This window comes from Pterocles gutturalis, unplaced genomic scaffold (genome assembly GCF_000699245.1).
Source record: "Pterocles gutturalis isolate BGI_N339 unplaced genomic scaffold, ASM69924v1 scaffold19753, whole genome shotgun sequence".
Taxonomy (NCBI): domain Eukaryota; kingdom Metazoa; phylum Chordata; class Aves; order Pterocliformes; family Pteroclidae; genus Pterocles; species Pterocles gutturalis.
Genome location: NW_010118516.1, coordinates 10851 through 31353, shown reverse-complemented (window position 1 = coordinate 31353; position 20503 = coordinate 10851). Strand labels below are relative to the sequence as shown.

General features: G+C 35.4%; 1 protein-coding gene across 1 annotated transcript in view; it reads left to right on the top strand.

Moving 5' to 3' along the window:
- The first annotated feature begins 441 nt into the window (after positions 1–441).
- USP53 (ubiquitin specific peptidase 53) overlaps positions 442–20503 on the top strand; it is a 25858-nt gene continuing 5796 nt past the window's right edge. Inside the window, exons 1-14 of the mRNA XM_010076242.1 lie at positions 442–585; positions 3125–3217; positions 6838–6972; positions 8509–8622; positions 8710–8792; positions 9113–9218; positions 10015–10161; positions 10668–10817; positions 11298–11469; positions 12392–12541; positions 13727–13870; positions 14226–14958; positions 16527–16568; positions 16861–16934. Coding sequence (XP_010074544.1) covers positions 442–585; positions 3125–3217; positions 6838–6972; positions 8509–8622; positions 8710–8792; positions 9113–9218; positions 10015–10161; positions 10668–10817; positions 11298–11469; positions 12392–12541; positions 13727–13870; positions 14226–14958; positions 16527–16568; positions 16861–16934 — 2287 coding nt within the window. The remainder of the gene's footprint in view (positions 586–3124; positions 3218–6837; positions 6973–8508; positions 8623–8709; positions 8793–9112; positions 9219–10014; positions 10162–10667; positions 10818–11297; positions 11470–12391; positions 12542–13726; positions 13871–14225; positions 14959–16526; positions 16569–16860; positions 16935–20503) is intronic.

Sequence of the window (20503 nt, the reverse complement as noted above, 5' to 3'; positions counted from 1 at the left end):
GAGAGAACAGGAGTATAATGCCTGTCAAGAATTTTCCATTTTTGTGATATACGTGAACTTGTGATATAATACCACTGATTTATAGAAATGCTTCATTGATATTGCTGGAAGAAGTCAGTTACTGTGCAATTTGCTTAATAAGAACTTTTGTTCTAATAACCTTTAATATTTGTTAACCTTAACTGGATACTTTTTTTTTTTTAAGTCTGAGTGTTAAAAACTTTGTATAGCTGTATTTTAACTGACAGTCTGATCCTGATAAATGGCTGACAGCTGTTCATGGAAAGTAGACTTAAACCCATGAACAGTTACTACTGCACAGAGTTGAATGGAATGCCATGACTTCAGAGCAATTCTCTTAGAACCTTCTTCTTTGCCTTGCACCCATTGTATCCTTAAATATTTGAGCATAAATATTGCAGTTATAAAGTTTAAAAAATAATGGCATGGGTGAAATTCTTAAGAAAACCTGGGGGTAACCTTGGAAAAGTTTATCAGCCTGGAAGTATACTATCCCTGGCCCCTACGAAAGGCTTATTAAATGAACCAGGACAAAACAGCTGCTTTCTTAATAGTGCTGTGCAGGTAAGAAAAAACCCCTTGATTTATTAAACAGTTCTGGCTTTGTAGCAGCTTAGATGGTCATAAGTGTTTTCGTGGCAGTGCTGTTTTTACCATTCGTATTGCAGCACATATATTCTACAGAAAAATACAGCACGTTTTTCACTGGTGTTCAATTCAGTTCTCAGTTAAACTTCTTAATGGTTCCAAGTAAGACAGAATTGCCTTTCTTGAAAATAAAAGAAAAAGTGGCAATTGTAGAAAAAGAGAAAACTGTGTGGAAGTAATTTTATTTAGCATATTATTTTAAGGAATTGATTGTGAGTATTAAATGTTTAATTTTGAAGAAAACTACAGCCTTTTATTTTGTTTGCATGCATTAAGAATATCAGGAAAACTTTCATATTTGGAAACTTTTGACTCATAACTTTAAAACCTACTGCTTGAATTTTAAAACTAATGCTTCTGTCAAACATAAGTTTTATTACTCTGTAAAATTTACAGGACACTTTTTAATGTGAGACAACCAGTGCTGCTACTTGTATTGAATAGAACAATATTTTTATTAAAATACCACTTGCTCAGAATTAGCACATGAGTCTGCGGTACTGGGACATACCAGAAGATGCACATAAAGTTGGAAGCTTTGATTCTAAACTTCGGAAAGATTTGTGGAATTAGACTAGGAGATATACTTGATACCAAAGAAATAAGACTTAGATTTCTTTTTACTGTTCATATGCATAAGTATTACACACCAGCTTCTTGCGTGTGTTTGCTTATGCATTGTTCTGTTTTTACATGAGCTGTAATGGAAAAAATGTAGCTCTCTCAAGTATAGTTTAATAGTACAGTGACATTAACATGATAAAAAATAGAGCTTTTACAAGCCTACTTACAACAAGGAATATGGGGACTACTGAATTTGGTGACAGCAGTGCTCGCCTTTCCAGGCTGTCTGCAAGTCAGAATACCAAGCACAGCTTAGCTTATACTATAGTCTTTTTAAATCTAAAAATTAACAATGACAACAAATTTCTAGGCTGTGCAAAAGAGTAGAACAATATATGTTGTTGTAATGCTTAGATTTTGGACCTGATAATTTTCAAATTGTACAGAATTATTTGCCGAACTGGCAAAGGGCTTAACAGATGCATAGACTTCCTAAAAAAACATGTCTTAAAAATTATATAGGCACAGGATATACGAGAGATATGTCTACATGGTTACTATGTGTCTGATATCTAAATATGTTTAAAATAAAAAGGTACAATAGATTTAGTAGAATGAGTTTGCTGTTTTTCGTTCAATGGGAACAGCATGACCTATATTCTCTTGCAGTTTTGCTATTTTCCCCTAGGGTGCCCTAAAATTAAACCCTAAGTCAATTTTACTTATAGTTTCAGACAATCCTACTACTTCACAACCTACTGACATTTATCAAACAGTGGCTGATGATTGGTAACTGCTGTTTTAGAAGGAGGAATGTGTTCCTTTCTTTTAACCTCTGTTCAGCCTTCGGAACTGAGGTTCTAATGTTTGCAAATGCATCGTAATTAGTTTTAGCTTTTACATTTATAGATTGAGGGTTGTCTTTTGGATTTGCAGCTGCTGTGTTACTATGCCTCTTCAGAACTCATTTTTGGGGTTTTTATTTTCTATTTTTTTTTTAATGGGCAACTTTCTGAACTACTGAAAGCACTGTAGTGTAGCCAAGCAGACATTACATTTGTATACACTAATAAAAAGTAGGAACTTATACCTGATTAAGCACCAGGATTTTTTTGATCTGTGGAAAAACAAATGTAGTTCAGCAATCATTTTAGTAAGAGACCGTAAAAATGTAGTATAGACTTAACCTGAAATGGTTCTTGCATTTTACCTAGCAATTCAGTTTCCATGTTTCCTTTTTTTTTTTTTTTTTTTAAATTTCAAAGAAAACATGGAGGTGAGGACAGGGAGGGAAGGAGAAGGAAAGGGAAATGAAGTAAACCCCATACCCACTTTCCTCTTATGTAAAGCCATAAGAAGACTATTACAACCTCTGTACACGGTTGAGCTTGCTGCTTGTTTGCTTAGGAGTATTTCATCTCTTTTTCTACACAAAGTACATTGTTTGCCATTGTTTCAAAAAGTTTAAAAAGTAGATCTAATTTTTGAGTGGTGAATGTGAACCTTCCACTTCCACAATTTTCTGAAGTAATGGAAAAGGGCCATCCATCATTCTTTTAGCCGTGTTGGTGCTCAAGTTGTATGTGTTATGCTGCTTGTTTGCTTAGGAGTATTTCATCTCTTTTTCTACACAAAGTACATTGTTTGCCATTGTTTCAAAAAGTTTAAAAAGTAGATCTAATTTTTGAGTGGTGAATGTGAACCTTCCACTTCCACAATTTTCTGAAGTAATGGAAAAGGGCCATCCATCATTCTTTTAGCCGTGTTGGTGCTCAAGTTGTATGTGTTATGTGAAATTAAAAAAAAAAAAAAAGAAAATCTGCTATATGTTGCTGTGTTTAACTTAGAGCCTTCAGAACTCATAATTTTCTGTGAAATTTTGTTTTTGTAGGTATTATGGCAACTTGACATATTCCGACGAAGTTTAAGAGGTTTAACTGGACATGTATGTCAGGGAGATGCGTGTATATTTTGTGCTTTAAAGGTAAATAATTGTTGTTTGGAAGAATTGTCTTTCAAAATGAGGGAAAAATATATTTACTAATTTATATCCCTATCATACATATGTCTGGCTGACCCCAAATCATTCTTGGGTAAAGAAACAATTTAGATTTAAGGACATTTGTAAGACATGTTTGTAACTAAATATTTTCTTGTGTTTAAAGAAGAAATTTTGCAGTACGCAAAAACCGGTCTGCTTAAACATAAAACTCGTCTATTAAAAGACAGCATAACTTATTTAAAAATTTCTACCTAGCCTCTTGGAGATCCTTTTTCTTTTTTTTCTATTTGTGTGCATATGCTTTTCTTTCCTGTAGTGTTTGAATACAGTTCTTTAACTATATTACTGTCGATAAGGTCTCAAGATTCTTTTTTTACTTATTAGTTGATGTTAACTATGCAAGACTTAGTTGTTCAGTTTGTGGTAATGAAAGGCAGGTAGTGGTACTGGCTGAGTGTTTGAAAGTTAATCAAATCTGCATTTCTTAACTAGTGCATAAAAATTCTCCTTCAAACAGTTTTTGTAGCTCGTCTGAAGTCTGTAAACAAATGTCAAATTCTGTTATGTTCTTCTTGCTTCTACTGCACTGGTATTTGGCTTCCTGCAGTTACTAGGGAAATTAGGCACGATAGCTTTGTTTCGTTGGGATAAAAATCCCAATAAAAGAATGTAGAGGTTTGTTTGTGTGGTTTTTTTTTTTAGTAGTATGCACTTTCTACTCGTGAAATTTGTCAATAAAGACACTTTTGAGATTCTAGTACAGGACTGCAGAATGTATAATCAAATACAGTAGCAGATATAGTGTTATAACATATATATAGATATAACTCATCTGGAGAGAGCTGAAAGAGACAACACTATTTGAAAATGTGTTTCATTGAGGAAGTGGTTTTTGACTATGCTAAATTGTAGGCAAGGATAGGCCAACTATTTTAGAGTTTATTCAGAGGGAGTTTCATAGACCAAACCTTGCTACTGAGTAAGCATTGTAGACAAGAACTGTTTTCAGTGAAATTTATTTATTCTTTCAGGAAATGTATAATCTATGTACCATGTAGGTTTTTTCAGCCATTTTTAGTGTTTATCATGGTTGCAGTATGGTACAGCTGGTTTTGAATGTCTCTCTGTCTTTTTCGAAACATAGATTTTTCTAAAAGGTGCCATTTTATTTCTTTGGTTAAAATGGTTAATTTTAAAAAGCCAACAAGGTGAAGCAGTTTGAGAACACACATAGTCAGACTTCTTGAGGTTTTTATTTCAACCTTTTTCCAAGCTCTTGACTCTACAGAACTTGTTGGGACTTTTTGTTTCAGGAGTGTTTTGATGCATGTCGTGTTCTTTTGTGTGCAGGACACTTGGTCTTGTTAGTACATAAAGTCTAGACCATAACTCAGGCATACCTATATTCTCAGATAAAATCTTGTGTCTGTCTTGGAATGATAGCTTCAGTTTCCTGGAGTTTTGTGCGTATTGTTGAACTTCATTATGTTCTCCTGGGCTCACCTCTCAAGCCTGTCAGTGTCCCTCTGGATGGCATCCCTTCCCTCCAGCGTGTTGACCAAACCACTCAGCTTGGTGTTGTCACCAAACTTTCTGAGAGTGCAAACAATCCCACTGTCCATGTCTCCCACAAAGATGTTAAACAGCACCAGTCCCAATACGGACCGTTGCGGAACCGGTCTCCACTTGGACGTTGAGCTGTTGACTATAAGTCTTTGAATGTGACCATCCAGCCAGTTCCTTATCCACCTAGTGGTCCATCTGTCAAATCCATGCCTCTACAATTTAGAGACAAGGATGTCATGTGGTGTAGTGTCAAATGCTTTGCACAAGCCCAGGTAGATAGATACATCAGTTGCTCTTCCCTTGACCACCAACACTGTAACCCCATCGTAGGTCACCAAATTTCTCAGGCATGATTTGCCCTTAGTGAAGCCATGTTGGCTGTCACCAGTTACCTCCGTATTGCTCGTGGTATGTTGCAATTGAACCTGTAAATAATTAATCCTTTCATTCTAATGGTGCACTTGTGAAGACCAGGTGCTTCTCTCTTTTTATTTATACCTTTCCCAAAGGAATTTTGCTTTTTTTTTTTTCCTCTTTTGCATTTTTTTTTTTCCTCTTTGCAGGTGTTAGTCGAGGTTTAGATTGATTTTTCTCAGCCTTTCATATGAACTAAAAGCACAGCCCATAAATTCTGGTTTACTTCAGTTCAAATCCATATTTTTCTTTTGTTGGTGCTCTGAGAGTCAAATATACGCTTTTTGTCTCAGGATAATACCGGGGTGGGACTTGACTATGCAGGCCACTAAAATAAGCATCCATATCAGCATAACTCTGCTTATCTGTACTTTTTTTTTAAACTGGACACTTAAAGCTCTGTTGCATACCAAAAATGACCTAGTAGCTAAAATGAGAAGTGGTGAACGTTTTCAAAGCAGAGTTAATTTGTATTAATAGATCTGTTAAAAAACTTATTTTTGAATGTTTACTTTGAGATACTGACTGTAATTTTTATCAGTACTCCAGGCTTTTTTTTTGTGAGAGGGAAGTTTAAATATTTGACAGACACACTGGAGTGCATCATGGTTAAAACGTTACTTTCTGTTAGCACTGAAACACTGCATATCTGTTGTATCTTTCCCTTCTGTCCAACAGATTTTATTTTTTTTTAAACCTAGGAGGCCTATGTGAAGAATGCGTATCCTCATCTATGTTTTACTTGGCTTCTTCTGATTTGCTTTGTCTTTATTTCTCTTCATTTTTCTCTAAAGTTTGACATAGAATTCTTGACAGTGGAATACACCCTTTAATATCTGCAAATGTTTTTTCATTTGTTTAATAGCTTTTAACTTTCAGTTCTTTTAAAATTAACCTCCCCTACTTTCTAAAAGATGAGGTCACTTGCATACACATTTCTGCCAAAAAGAAGAGTAGTAGCCAACTATCTCTTCTGGGAAATTAATTAAAAATGAAGTGCAATTTATTTTCATGTTATGGAACTGCAGATATTGATCTGTTCTCTTGTGTTTTGTGCAGTGGTTCAGGAGAGAGCTGATTTAGTAGCAAGGATTATTAACATTCTATCAAATTTAGGGGAGTTTTTTGCATATGCATCATTTTAATACAGATACACTCCTGTCTGAAGTAGTAATGTAAAAGTTATGTTATTTAATTAATTATAGGTGTTAAACTGAGTGGTATTACATTATGCCCTAAGAAATACACACCATCTGGAAAGATACTTGTGCATGAATTGTGATTCCAGTGGCCAAATTAAAAAAGCTGCATAATTACAGACCTGGGCTTGTGTTGCTTCTGGGAGCTAAAGTCAATCACTTGCATTTTTATATACTTCTGTGTTGTTTTTCTGCTGGATCAAAGTTCAGTTCAGTAGCATAACTTTTTATAAGGGAATGAGTAACAGAACATGGGACTTAAGTAACTTTAAGAGAAAACAGTGGTTTCCAAAGTTGCATAGATTTATAAATATGTCACATACTTGCTGTTTAGGCACGCTGCATAAGAACTGATGTATTTTTGTAGAACCACGGTGTCTAGTCAAGTGGCTAATGAAGCTAAATAATCGTATTTCTTTCTAGGCAATATTTTCACAATTTCAACATAGTCGAGAAAAAGCACTCCCATCAGATAATATGAGACATGCCCTGGCAGAAAGTTTTAAGGATGAACACCGTTTCCAGCTTGGATTCATGGATGATGCAGCAGAATGCTTCGTAAGTATTCTTTGTGACAGTTGACTAGAATGACGTTAGTTTTGTGGATGACAAGCTGGCCTGTTGTTTTGGTAGCTCCAGGCTAACAAGTGGGATACAAGTCTTGTAATAATACTGATACACTACTTTATGCCATTTTAGGGAAACAGACACATGGACTCAGTGTCTGGTAACGTGGGATGGAGTGATCTTGCATTTGCTCTGTACTTTCTTCCCCTAACTCCGTAGCTCAGGCAGAGGGATATGTGAAACATCGTTACTGTAGGAGGTCAATGAGGATGATGAACCCTAAATCACTCCTGAAAGCTTTTGGACAGAGAGAAAGGTTATCTTCTCTGGAGAAGAGGCACCTACAGATGTGAATATATAGTCTGCTCCTCCAAGTATTCTCTCATCACCTATTGAAATATGTTCTGTTACAACTAGCCAGCTCATTACTGAAGGCTTCTGCAGAAGAAATTTACATTTTCTTATCCAAGAGTGAATGAATACTTGAAGATCTTGACTTTTTGCTGCAATTACTTTCTGCTTTTATGAAGTGTATTATTGAAAAACATGAGCCATTACTGTGGCCATAAAAGACAACTCAAGAGCGGATAGAACACTGGTAAAGAAGCCTTTCTAAGAGGTCCTGTACTAGGCAATTAAAATTGTTCACCATTAAAAAAAAATATATATTCTTCAGACACAGATTTGAGGGACAGAAAATATGGTTGCTGCTTTGGTTACTTTCAGCTTTGGCCTTCCTTTTGAAATACCCACTCAATACCTACCTGCCAGATGCATTTTCACACATGTAGGAAAATCCAGTGGAGAGCTCCTGAAAGTGGCAGTTTTGAGTTCTTATAGTCAGATTAATGGATTGCAATCTGAGTGATCCACCTGAATAAACTGACTTCTTCCTGTTACTTCTGGTATTTTTAGAAAAAAAGAGGAGAAAAAGTCCATATTGATTCTGGGGCCAAACTGGTGACAATCATAATACTTTTTTTCTTTGCCTTTTTTTTTTTTAAGGTTAAAACTGAGACTTGTGATGGGATTAGGCATGTGCTATTTATGAGCCTTTTCCATGCTTCTCTCAGTGGTGCTTGTGTTGGCATATGTGCCTGATGCGATCAGATGATCAGATTAATATGCAGAGAAAAATTTAAAAGTGTGAAGAAGAACTGAGACAGAGGCCTGATCCAAAAAATATTTCAGTCATTGGATACAATGACATTAGTATCATGTCTTACTGTAAGAACGGCTTTTAAAATTTTTCATGAAAATTGACTTCCTTCAAAAGAGAACAGACTCTGGAAGAACAGTTGGGTAGCTGTTATCTAATGCTATTTTGTTAATGTTTCGAAACCTTGAGATGAAGAAGAATTCCTGTTCACTGGGTTCTGAATAGGGATGGAATTAAATACACGTTAAATTTGTAAGTGGACCATTTGGAGCCAAGGGGAGTAGTTGTTGGAGTATTAAACTGTAATGTTGCTTGTATATTCTGACTTTATCACTTCAGTTTATGTTTACATTGTTATTTCTATTTAGGAAAATATCCTTGAGAGGATTCATTTTCACCTAGTGCCAAACAGTGAGACAGATATGTGCACTTCAAAGTCCTGTATTTCTCATCAGAAGTTTGCTATGACACTGTATGAACAGGTCAGACCTTTATTTGATTGCTTTAACAAATAATTTGTTTCCACTGTCCTGAGTAAATAAAAAACAAAAGTGATTTTATTTTTGTAGTGTGTATGTCGCAGTTGTGGAGCATCATCAGACCCATTGCCTTTTACGGAATTTGTGCGTTATATTTCTACCACAGCTCTGTGGTAAGAGATTTTACTCTTGTATATATAGAAAAATGAGATACCCTTCCATTACTAATCAAAGCATATCAGAGAAATTCTGTAAGTGTTAAAAATGAATGTGTATTTCTTTGTTAAAATGTCCTTTTGAGGTACCATCCAAAAGTAACATTACATTTGGGTTTCAAAAGCAAGATGTGGAGAGAGTTTGACAAAAAGTGTATATTGCTAATTTTTTACCTCTGTCTCTTTTATTCACAAGTTGTAGCTAACTGAGAGTTGACTGAAATCTCTTTAACTCTTAAGAAGGGAGATCCACAGTTATTTCCATTTATTTTTTACAGTAATGAAGTAGAAAAAATGATGGAGAGGCATGAACGTCTCAAACCGGAAATGTTTGCAGAATTGCTACAAGCAGCAAATACTACTGATGACTACAGAAAGTGTCCTGTAAGTAAACGGAGATGTTGCATTACTTTAAGATACAAGGGAGAATTTTTTAGGATATTAAATCAGGCTAAAGTATTCGCTTAAAAGCAGGATTAGCTGTAGCCATTTAAGTGCAGTCCAGCTTAAGGTAAAAAAACCCTTAATTTTTGTTTTTTTTTCTCCACTGATAGATAAACATGGTATTGTAGGTGCAAACGGTCTGTTTAGGAAGTCAAGTTATGAGATCTGTGTGTTATTCTTTACTTAATTTTCAACATATAGCTATGTTTTTTTGATTAATTGAAAGAGGTGTGTTTTCTGGGTGAAACTGCTTTAGTTCATATACACCGACAGCTTGACAATATTGTCTTCTATTGGAATAATTTTGTGCTTGTGTGGGCAAAAATAGTCTCTTTTAGCTTGGTCTACTTAATTCCTCTCTTCCTTAAATGGTTCTGTGTCAATACTGTTAATTTAGGAACCATGGAGAAGTACACAAGAACATATAGACCTAAGCTTAAATGATGAAATGGAGAAAAAAGAGAAATTGTGATGGTGACTTGCATGTTTTCAGAAACTTCTGCTTCAAGGTAGTGGAGATATTTTAGCTGTAGTCTTCATCAGAGTGTTTTTATGGTGAAGAGTCTTATCCTTAAATTGTTAGAAACAAACATCATAATAAAATTTGAGAAGTAGAAGAAGTTGCAGAGTTGTTTTGTTGCACTATTCCTTGTCTAGTAAATAAACTTTGGACTTCCATTTTTTTTAAACATCTTTTGTTTTCTCTCCTGTCACTTTTTTTTTTTTGTTTTTCTAGAGTAACTGTGGTCAAAAAATAAAAATTCGTCGTGTTCTTATGAATTGTCCTGAGATTGTCACAATCGGTTTAGTCTGGGACTCAGAACACTCTGACCTGACAGAAGAGGTTATGCGGAATCTGGCAACACAACTTTATCTTCCTGGGGTATCTGACCTAAAACTTACTATTTGCTTATTCTAGAATTTAATTTTACATGTATTTTATGTATAAGTAAATATATACAAAATACAAATGTATATACACATGTATTTTTTAAAAGCACAGTTTAAAGTTTGTCTACTTTTACCATTCTTTATTATATGCTGTTTGATGTAGTTTCTTTGAGAAGAAAAACTCTCGTCAGAAGTGGTGGTCTTGTGCCTAAGTACAAAGATGAACATAGGTGAATTCCAAGTAGAATATCTAGGAATACCATGTTCAGTTTGAAATTTGTGGAGTTATTCCAGAGCATTATTGTTTTACCCTTTCAGCTGTGCAAAAATAAATGTTAAGATAGATCTAATGTAAAAGTTGTTATTTATACTGATGAAAAATTGTATAATGCAACAGGATATTTAATACGAGTTGCCTTGGTGAAATGCCACTAGTGGGTCTGGAAATTCAGGCTAAACGTCTTACCCATATTTTAAAATATGTAACCATTTTTACAGCTGTTCTATAGGGTTACAGATGAAAATGCCAAAAATAGTGACCTTTCTCTTGTGGGAATGATTTGCTACACAAGCCGACATTACTGTGCCTTTGCCTTTCACACCAAGAGTTGCAAATGGGTGCTGTTTGATGATGCTAATGTAAAAGAGGTAAATACTGTTTTTACTGCCGCCAAATTAAGTCATTTTTAGTTTTCTAGACTGCATTCTTCTGACACCAAGCTAGAAACAAGCCAAACAAGTGTCTTTATTTTAATGAACCTTTGGCTTTGTAAATCAGTTTTTACAAATGGATTTTAGAATTGACTTCATTACTATACAGTTCTGCCTTCCAAATGTTTCAGAATGTTAATGCACTTGTCTACTGTTGAACTTCTTTTAATGAAAAAGAAGACTTAAATACTTTTGGCTGTACTCAAAGTGTTGATGCTCTGATTGTTAGCCCATCTCATACTGATTCTAGCTTTTTGCCGCAATTCACATAACTCATGTGCCAAAATGCTGAATCCTAATATACCTTTGTAATTAGGCATTTGGTACCTGTTGCTTAATAAATTATTCTTTCCATAATGGGGTTGAATTGTGTTGATAAAGAAAGCTTTGGTTTGGTTTGTTGGTTTTTTTTCTTAGATCGGAACAAAATGGAAAGATGTGGTCTCCAGGTGCATTCGTTGTCACTTTCAGCCATTGTTGTTGTTTTATGCTAACCCAGATGGTACAGCTGTATCTCCAGAGGATGCTCCAAAGCAGATTATTCACTGGTCTCAATGCAAAGCAGCAGGAGGAAATGATGAAGACTTGGGTAATTAAGTTGTTTGTTGGTTCGGTTTTTTTTTTTTAATAACAGTATCAATTCTATTTTTGAAATGAGGATTATAAAGGTTCTGGTAATGGATTAGCTGCTTTGTTCTTAAATACTTTTATCAATAATTATTAAAAAAGAGATTAGTGTATATATTCAGTATTAGAACTGTGTTTTGTGTCTGATATGAGAATAGAAATTGAGACTCATGGATAATAGGGAAACAAGATTTTCTGTTGTAGACTGGTCATAACTATTTTACACAACTTCAGTAATTTCAGAGGAAAATTGTAGTGTATTTATATATGCGGATGTTCTTATGCGTGTACTGATACATGTCAAATAGCTTTAAAAATGCTATAAGAAAATACTTTCAAGGTTCCTACAAATATGGACATATATTTGGAGTGTGTGTTTGTATATGTGTATATAGACAGACACAGAGAGAACCAATTCAGAACTTTGGAAAAAAATCAGGAATTGCAGGAAACTTCTCAGAGATTCTTGTAGCATATGCCTCAATACGTGAGAATCCTGTCTTTTGGTTCTGTAGTTTGTACTGCTGTCTTTTTTTGATTTATGTTAAACATAATATACAAGTAAATTGAATAAAAGGGCAGTTGAATTTGACATGTTCCTCTTCACATCATGACTAGCAATAAGACATCAGCTGCTTCCGGGAAGAAAGAATTGAGGACTCTGTTCCACTACAGTCCACCATTATAAATATGGCAGTATATAAAGTGTTACAGAACCTTATAGCCTAGCGTATTGAAATGTGCTGTGGGGTTTTTTGTGAGGTTTTTCTTATGTTTGTGTTTTCTATCATCAATTAAAAAGTTTTCTTATTTTTTAATTTAGTTATTGGAGACTTTAAATTAGGAAGCCTTTCATTTCTAAACATAGATATTTTATTTGATAGGATTTGAAAAGCATTCTGGTCCTAAATCAGACCACATGAAAGAGAATGGAATTGGAGACCCCACTAATCAAAAGAGTAATAAAAAACTTCAGCCAGATAATTCAGCATTCAGTAGGAGCCATATTCAGGCTAGTGGTGGTAGAGGTCCAGGTACGTATTCCTTACCCTCCAAAAAAACCCAAACATGTCTCATTATGAAATATTTCAGTTGATAGCGTTTCAGATGTGTGCTCACCTCTGAACTGGAACCATTTCTAAAGGAAGAATTCCATCATTGACTTGAATGAATCTTTGAATGGTGACTAATGTGTATCTGCCATGGAATGTTAGCTTTTCTGGAGAACTGTAAATGCAAAATTTTCTTATTACCCCTCATTATTCCTGTACTAAAGTGGCTCTTGAGGCCTTAATCCATTTCTCAAACATCATCATGCCTTCCAATCATATTGCTGGTTAAAAGGCACATTAGAAACTTGAAGCTAATTTGATCTTTTGGAGCACGTGGTGTGGCTCTGTGGGTCATTGGCTATTTGAGGCATCCTGTTCCCCAACAGTGTTGTGATATGCAGCATTATTTGTAGTCCTGTATATTAGTGGACTTTATCTTGTTAATGGGGAAGAATAGTAAAAAAGTTGCCTTATCTGTTTAAAAATCCATTCTATCTCTACATTAGGCTTCCACGCAAATCAGGCTGTAAGTCATATGAGACAGTGATTTCTGCCTTACTTGTCTGTGCCTTTGCTCTGAACTCCCCATACTACTTAAGCAGAGAGATGGTGCCTTGTCTTGAGATCTGTTTCTCCTCTGTCTTTATTGTTGACTTACTAGACTTTTTAAATCTGAGAATTCTCAGCTTGGTAACTCTTTTTTTGGTGGAGTGATGACTCAAAAATGCTTAGTATTTACCTTTTCAGAAACAGATGTTTTCATAAGCAGTGAATCCACTGCTTTGGTAGAAGTGAACTGTCACATTTAGAGAAGATTAAATTTAGATTCATTTTTTCAGTATAACTCATAAAAATTTATGTAAATAGTGCATGCTTTAAAAATGGCTCGAGCATTCAGTTTTAAGTAAGAGATGTTTGTTAGACAAACTTGACGTAATACTGCTTTGGTTACTTTCATTAGCTCCATTTAGTGGACTCCTTGGAGATACCTCTACGCTTACCTGTACTATCTATCTCCCATTTTCTTAACCTGTGTTATGTAATTCATTATTCTTTAAGTAGTACTAATATTAAAATCTAAATGTTATGGTACATAACTGTATTTGTGTGTTTTGATTATGAATAACTTTGTAGTAATGATCTTTGACAAAAAGTATTTTTTTGCAGCTAAGTTAGGTTACAGTGATCAAAAGGACAGGCTAAAGGACATATCCAGAGAGTGTGCTCTGAAAGCTGCTGATATGAAAAACTTCTCGTCTTTAAGAAAAGATACAGACAGAGGACCAAGAAAAGAGTCTGGGAGACAAAGAGGTAAATTTAAAAAATATGACCAGAGAATCAATGGGTTAAATAGCTTTGAGCATCAATACTAGCTGTCCAGGCTTTTTTCTCCTTTTAAGAGAATAGGCTGTAAGATTTGAGTTTCCTGGTTTTCAGTATTCTGAAATAGGTACTGAATTTGTTGGATGGGGCTCTGGCAGCCTGATCTAGTGGAAGATGTCCCTGCTTACTGCAGGGGTGTTGGACTAGATGATCTCCATGGCCCCTTCCAACTCAAACTATTCTATGATTCTATGAGATAGTGTAAGAAATATATGTACTGTAGCAGTATCAGTTAAATATTAATGAGCATGTTAATGGAGCTTCTTTCTTTTTTTCTTTTAAGATTTGATTGGGGAAGATCGTTCCAGTATTAAGTCGGGGTCCCCTCCAGTTGGAAACGGACTTAGACAATGTGCTGATCAGCGCATATACAGCAGTCAGGGAAGAGGCTCCTACAAGCATGACAATGCACCTCACCAAGCAAAGCTTTCTGCACAGGTGCCTGGATCAAGTAAAACAGAAGCTTTTCCTGCTGGAGAGAAACCAGTGATCAGGACCCGGACTGATGGTGTCACTGGCTATGATACAGACACCAGTCAAGACTCTAGGGACAAAGGAAGTATCATCAGCAGCAGAAGCAGAAGTAGAGGTTGGAAACCTATGCGAGAGACATTAAACGTAGACAGCATTTTCAGTGAGACTGAGAAAAAACAGCATAGCCCAAAGCACAAGGCAAATCTGAACAGTAAATCTAAGCATGAAAAGGAACGAAGCTTTAACCATTGGCCAAAAGAGAACCAAATGCAGAAAGGTTTAATGACTATATATGAAGATGAAACAAAACAGGATACAGGAAGTCGAAGTTCACTGGATTCGGAGGGGAAAGGGAATGCTGAAAAAAGCAAAGGATTTACAGAGAGAAAAATCCATGGTGATAACTGGCAAATTCAGAGGACAGAATCTGGATATGAAAGCAGTGATCATATCAGCAATGGATCTGCAAATCCAGACTCACCTGTTATTGAAGGATTCAATGCAGCAGATGTCAAGAATGTTAAAGAAAGTGCTTCCTGCAGGTAATGCTAACGCTCTTAGAACGTCTATAGATTGTCTTTACAGAAAAATAAGTTGGTTTACTGTTTATGTGTTGTTTCAAAAACAGTCAAGAAAACATGCTTTGGAACTTCATATGCTTGAGATCAGGTATGTAGAAAGCTAGCTATATATCTAGAAATAAGGGTGCAGACAATTAGTGTTTACCTTCACTCGGACTGCAACATTAGTTCTGTTTGGAACGCGCTGAGCCAGAACTGCTAAGCCCTGCTGAGGGGCAAGGGTGTGTTAATTTGAAATAGTTGCTGCACTTCTTTAGTTGCAAGTTCTTTAGATTGTGGGTAACTTGCCATCTGTAATGGAATACAAGTGTCTATATAAATCCTATCTATAACAGTTGTACAGACAAAGAGATGAGAATGGCAGTAGGTGGATCTTGCATACTGTTACTAGTCATTGATCTGAAATTCAGTTTTCTGAAACACCTCAGATATACGTTGATCACTTGATAATTCATTGACCTACTTGAAAGAAATCTTTGCTGAGATGTGTAAAATTACTAAAACTTCTTGAAGTGGAGATGCAAAATTTTAAAATTTATTTCATAAAGTATTGTGGCAAGGTATCAAAACAAGATTTTTATTTAAAACACACAAAATACAGTTTCTGGATGAATTGAAATGTTTTTGATTATTTTGTAACTGCAAGAAAACAAAATCAGTCATTTGCTTAGTTCTTAGTTTTCTAGGAAATTATTTTATTTCACATATAGGAGCGAAGCCAACAGATAAGACTGGTTATTTTGCAAGTGTATTCTTTTGGCTGGTTGTATTTGACTGCTTCGTGGACTTTCTGAACTGGCGATTATGATTGTGGTGTCCACTTCCCATTAAAAACACTTTTAACCCCATGCCTTTATCTATTTCCCCCTTCTCCTCCCCTGCTCCTGCCTTTCTTCTCCCACCCAACTGTACAAAATGTCAGTATACAAAAACCTCATGGGCTTTTGTTGGATAATGATATAAATATGTGTAAAGCCACTTCAAGCCATGTTTATATTTTCAGTGTTTGCGGTTGCCTGTAACAGTGATTTCTATCTACAGTTTTAACCATGCTGCATTTTTAAACATGCCCAAGAAGTAATGAGATGCCCAAATGCTGCATGTGTCTTTTTATGAGAGGGAATATGATAAATTTAAAGCAACTTCATTAAGAAACTGCTTACATTATTGTTTAAATATTTGTTAAATAAAGAAGAAAAACATATTTTATCAAAATACAAATGACTTCTTGAGACTTTCAGAAGGATCTTGAGTGAGTGGTAATTAGAATTGACAGACAATACTCACTAGTTCCCTTCTCACTGTTCAGACTTTGTCTCATAAAAACAAAAGACAAATGAATGACTTGAGAATTCTTTTAGAAGGTGGAAAAAAATGACATAGTGTTTTGTTTTCTATTAGGTTCTTTCTCCCTTCTTCCCGATTCTTTGAGTAGTCTTGTTTTCCTGTCAAGGTTTTTTTGTTTGGTTTTTGTTTTAATTGAAAAGTTGCCACTGTATATCTTCTTCCCTGCCTTACTCTTGGAGAAGGAAGGAATTGTCAGGGTGTTTTTCAGCTCCCTCTCTGGAGTGGTAAGGCATGGTTTTTACTTAACTAAACCAGAAAGATTTACTAAATCTGCTGGTTTGGGTTTTTTTTTTTTTTTCCCCCCCTCTTCTTGGGTTTGCTGTGTTAAGTACTAAAGGGCCACCCCTACTATCTTATGTAACTTCTGTACAGTGTGTTAGTAAAAAATGTGACAGTGATAACAAGAGTCAGTTTCACATAGGCAAAGGTTTTACGCTTGTATGCATTCAAGGCAATAAAGCTTGTGATCATACATCATAGTCAAGCTTTCAAATTGCGTGTATCCTTCTTTTACAGTGAACAGAACTTGTCAACCAGAAAAGCTGACAATGTGTTACATTCCGTATCCCAGCAGAACCGAAACTTCTATGGTAAGATCTTTAACTTGTACAAAGAGTAAGATATTTTCTAAAAACTAATTTAGATATACAAAACTTTAATACTAACTTACTAATATCACACAAGAGATGGACAGATTACTGATTAGCCTTTTGTATTCTATAATTTTGCTGTTAATGTTAATATTGTGACATTTCATAAAACTGGAAAATGTGTACACAGTTTATAATTGTTTTTTTTTACAAGCCATAACTAAATATTTCAAAGTTAGACAATTTGTGTATCAGGTTGGCTGTATTTAGGTGGACTAGAAGAAAATCTAGAAGCATTCTGTTCCACAGAGCACCTTAATTTGTTCAGTGTCTTGTCTTTCTTCTAGAGCAAATGTACCGTGTTAAAGGGATTTCTAGCTACCTGCCATGATATATGGGTTCCCAAATAGAGGGTTTGGATATTTTTTTCCATGCCTCCACCATTGTGAAGAAAATTAATATGCATGGTGGTGGAAGTTTACCTGTTTTTAGCATCTCCTTTCAGACAGCAGTGGCAGCGCTTACCTGTGTGCTGAGTCATGTAAGAGCATGACATGTCTCACAAACAATTGTTCCACGTGAACTCTAGCACCAAAGTAACAGGCTAGGTGATTTTTTTTTTTAGCAGTTTTATGTATTTTAAATATGGTATTTTAGTGTGGAATATGAAAGTATCATTTTGGGAGGCCACAGCTGCTGCTTGTGTTTCTGTATAAATTATTAGATAATGAGGATAGAATGATTCTTCTTTCCACAGTCCCCCTCTCCTGGTGTGTTTAGTTACAAAGCATTTGCTTTATAGGTTGATAGAACAGTTTGTCGTTCCTTGTGGGTGTCACATACCACTGCCTCCTCAGTAAGAGGCCAGGGTGTAACTGCTTCTGGCTGGTTCTCTGTATGAGAACTGAAAACACTGGTGTTCACTCGTGTTAGTGATTTTTACCAGGGCTTGCAGTAACATGACAAGAGGTGGTGGTTTTAAACTGAAAAAGGGTAGATTTAGATTGGACATAAGGAAGAAATTTTTTATGATGAGGGTGGTAAGACACTGTAACAGGATCAGAGAAGTTGTGGGTGCCCCATCATAGGAAGTGTGAAGGTCAGGTTGGATGGTGCTTGGAGTTAAAAGATGCCCCTGCCCACGGCAGGGTGGTTGGACTTGAATGATCGTTGAAGGTCCTTTCCAGCCCAGACCATTCCATTATTCGATGAGTCTGTGATTTTTGGATGACTCTCTGCTGGCATAAAATATCCAGTATAATTAATTTTCACTGGCCTTAATTAGTGCTTTCTAATCTGATGGAAATGATTAAATGTAAATCTCCATTCCATTGCTTTTATTCTGCTTTGAGATCGTATTTCTCAGGTTAATGTTTTTTAGCAAGTGTGCACGTTCCTTCTCTCCCCCCGCCATAAAAAAAAAAAAAGGAAAAACCGTAGTAGTTCTGTTCACTCCTCGTATTTTCACCAAAAGCATTTGCATGAGCTTTATTGCTGGAAACTAAGGAAGACTTTTTTTTTAAATGTCTGGGTAGACTGTGGTACCATTTGTTTTCCTTCAAGATATGAAGCAATATCAGGAAGAAACACTTGTAATAAGGAAATCTACTTCCTTTTACATACTAATATGTCTGTTGCGTTTTTTCAAAGTTGATAAATGTTTTGGACTTATAAATATTATAGGTCAGCGTGAGGCCAGCCAAAATGTTATCTACTGTTACTGGAACAATGGAATGGTGCTTGTACAAAGAGGTGCAATAAATATTAGGCCACTTCCCCAGGAAATGTTTGATTTTTATAGATATCATACTTCTTTTCAAATAATGTACACGATAGTTTCTTCTAAGACTTAAATTGGCAGGGAGTGGTTCGCTACACCACTTTTATCTTTTTTGTCATCAAAATAATTTTGTGTTGTAGAAAGAGAACTAATTTAGTGTTTGTTTACTGTGACAACAAAAAAAATGGAGATCAAATCGATGTTGCATGGAATACAACGATCTGTTTTGCATGACATCCATTCTGCTTTACTTCTGTACTATGTTATCATATCAGTGGGAAAAAAAACAACAAACACTTGGGTAGCAAAAAGGAAAAAAAAACATTAGTGAAAAATATATAAAGGTCTGTCGGAATGAAAAATACGTGTCTTCAAACAACCTTTGAGCTCAGTAACAAGTATTCTCTGGAGAGAACCATGTACCGGACTTAGGTATACCTAAAACTTTCAACATGCATCATACATCGTATTTAAAAAGTGTAGTGATTCCAGGTGATCTTTAAGAGTTATCATAAAACATTATCACAATAATTGTCATGAAACAATGATAAAATCCCCTCTATACAGTAATTCTAATTCAGTAACTTTTGAATAGTTGCATAACAGAAGTGTATATATTCTAAATTAAATGTGAAGTTCTCACATATGTGGATGTTTTGGAAAACAGTACTTTCAGTGGAAGTGGTTAATGGCGTGGAAAGATACCTGAAGAATTTGATCAGTTTACATGTTTGTGGGGCTAAAGATTTATTTAGACTCAGTTTTTTGATTGTCTAAAAAGTGTGTCAGGACACCTTTAGCAAGGATAACAGTAGTCATTTACAGGTATCTGTTGTATTACCGTGTGTTATAACTCTGCATATGATGAACAAGACATGAATTGGTAGGTAAATACCAGACAGACTCCTAGAAAATAGTATTTTAAGAAAGAAATGCCCAGTCTTTTCTGAGAGAGGGATGGAATGTAAGAAATCTTTGTTAGCTGCTCATGGCAACTTGAAAAAATATCTCTGGATGTTCTTTTGTGTGGGAAAATTTTATGGAAATAGTGTCAGACTTTTAATGATGCCCATCATTTGTATAACTCTGCTTTACCAGTTCCTCATTTTTAACTGGAGCTGAACAAGGCTACTCTTGAGCAGTTGGAATTCTGTCCTTGACTTACAAAAATAAACTTATTGTTAGAGCATTATAAAGATAGTAACACTGGATCACACAGTGGTTATGCAGATCAAATGGCTGCTGCTTTCACTGGTAGTAAGCAGTAGATAACTGTAGTGCTAAAGCGAATGTCCCACAAGGCTGATCACTAATTTGTGTGATGAAATTTTGGCAGGAAAATGTGGATATTAAGAGATATAGTATCCTTAATTTATTTTAATGAGTTAAGGTTTATGAAGTTTAAACTTAATGAACTGTGAAGGCTCTTTTTTTTTTTAATTTATTTATAAAGAGCATGTGACATGAACAGTGTGGGGGGAAAATTGCCAAACTAACATTCTTCAAGTTGAAGAAAGATTACTGTAGTTCTTGGACATTGGTAAGGGCTATAGAATTTTTTAATCGATTTTCAGAGCAGTCTATGTGCTAGCTACTGATGATCATTTTTGATCATAAAGAGGTTTCAGTGGTTTTCGGGACTACCCTCCCTGATCTCTAAGGCACAGATGTCTTCATGAAATTTCCACTCTTGACAATTTCAATAAAAGCATAAGGAAAAGAAAAATTTAAATCTTAGAATCTGTGTTTTCTATATCTTCCTTCCCGTTTCCGCCCTGTCCCCCCCCCC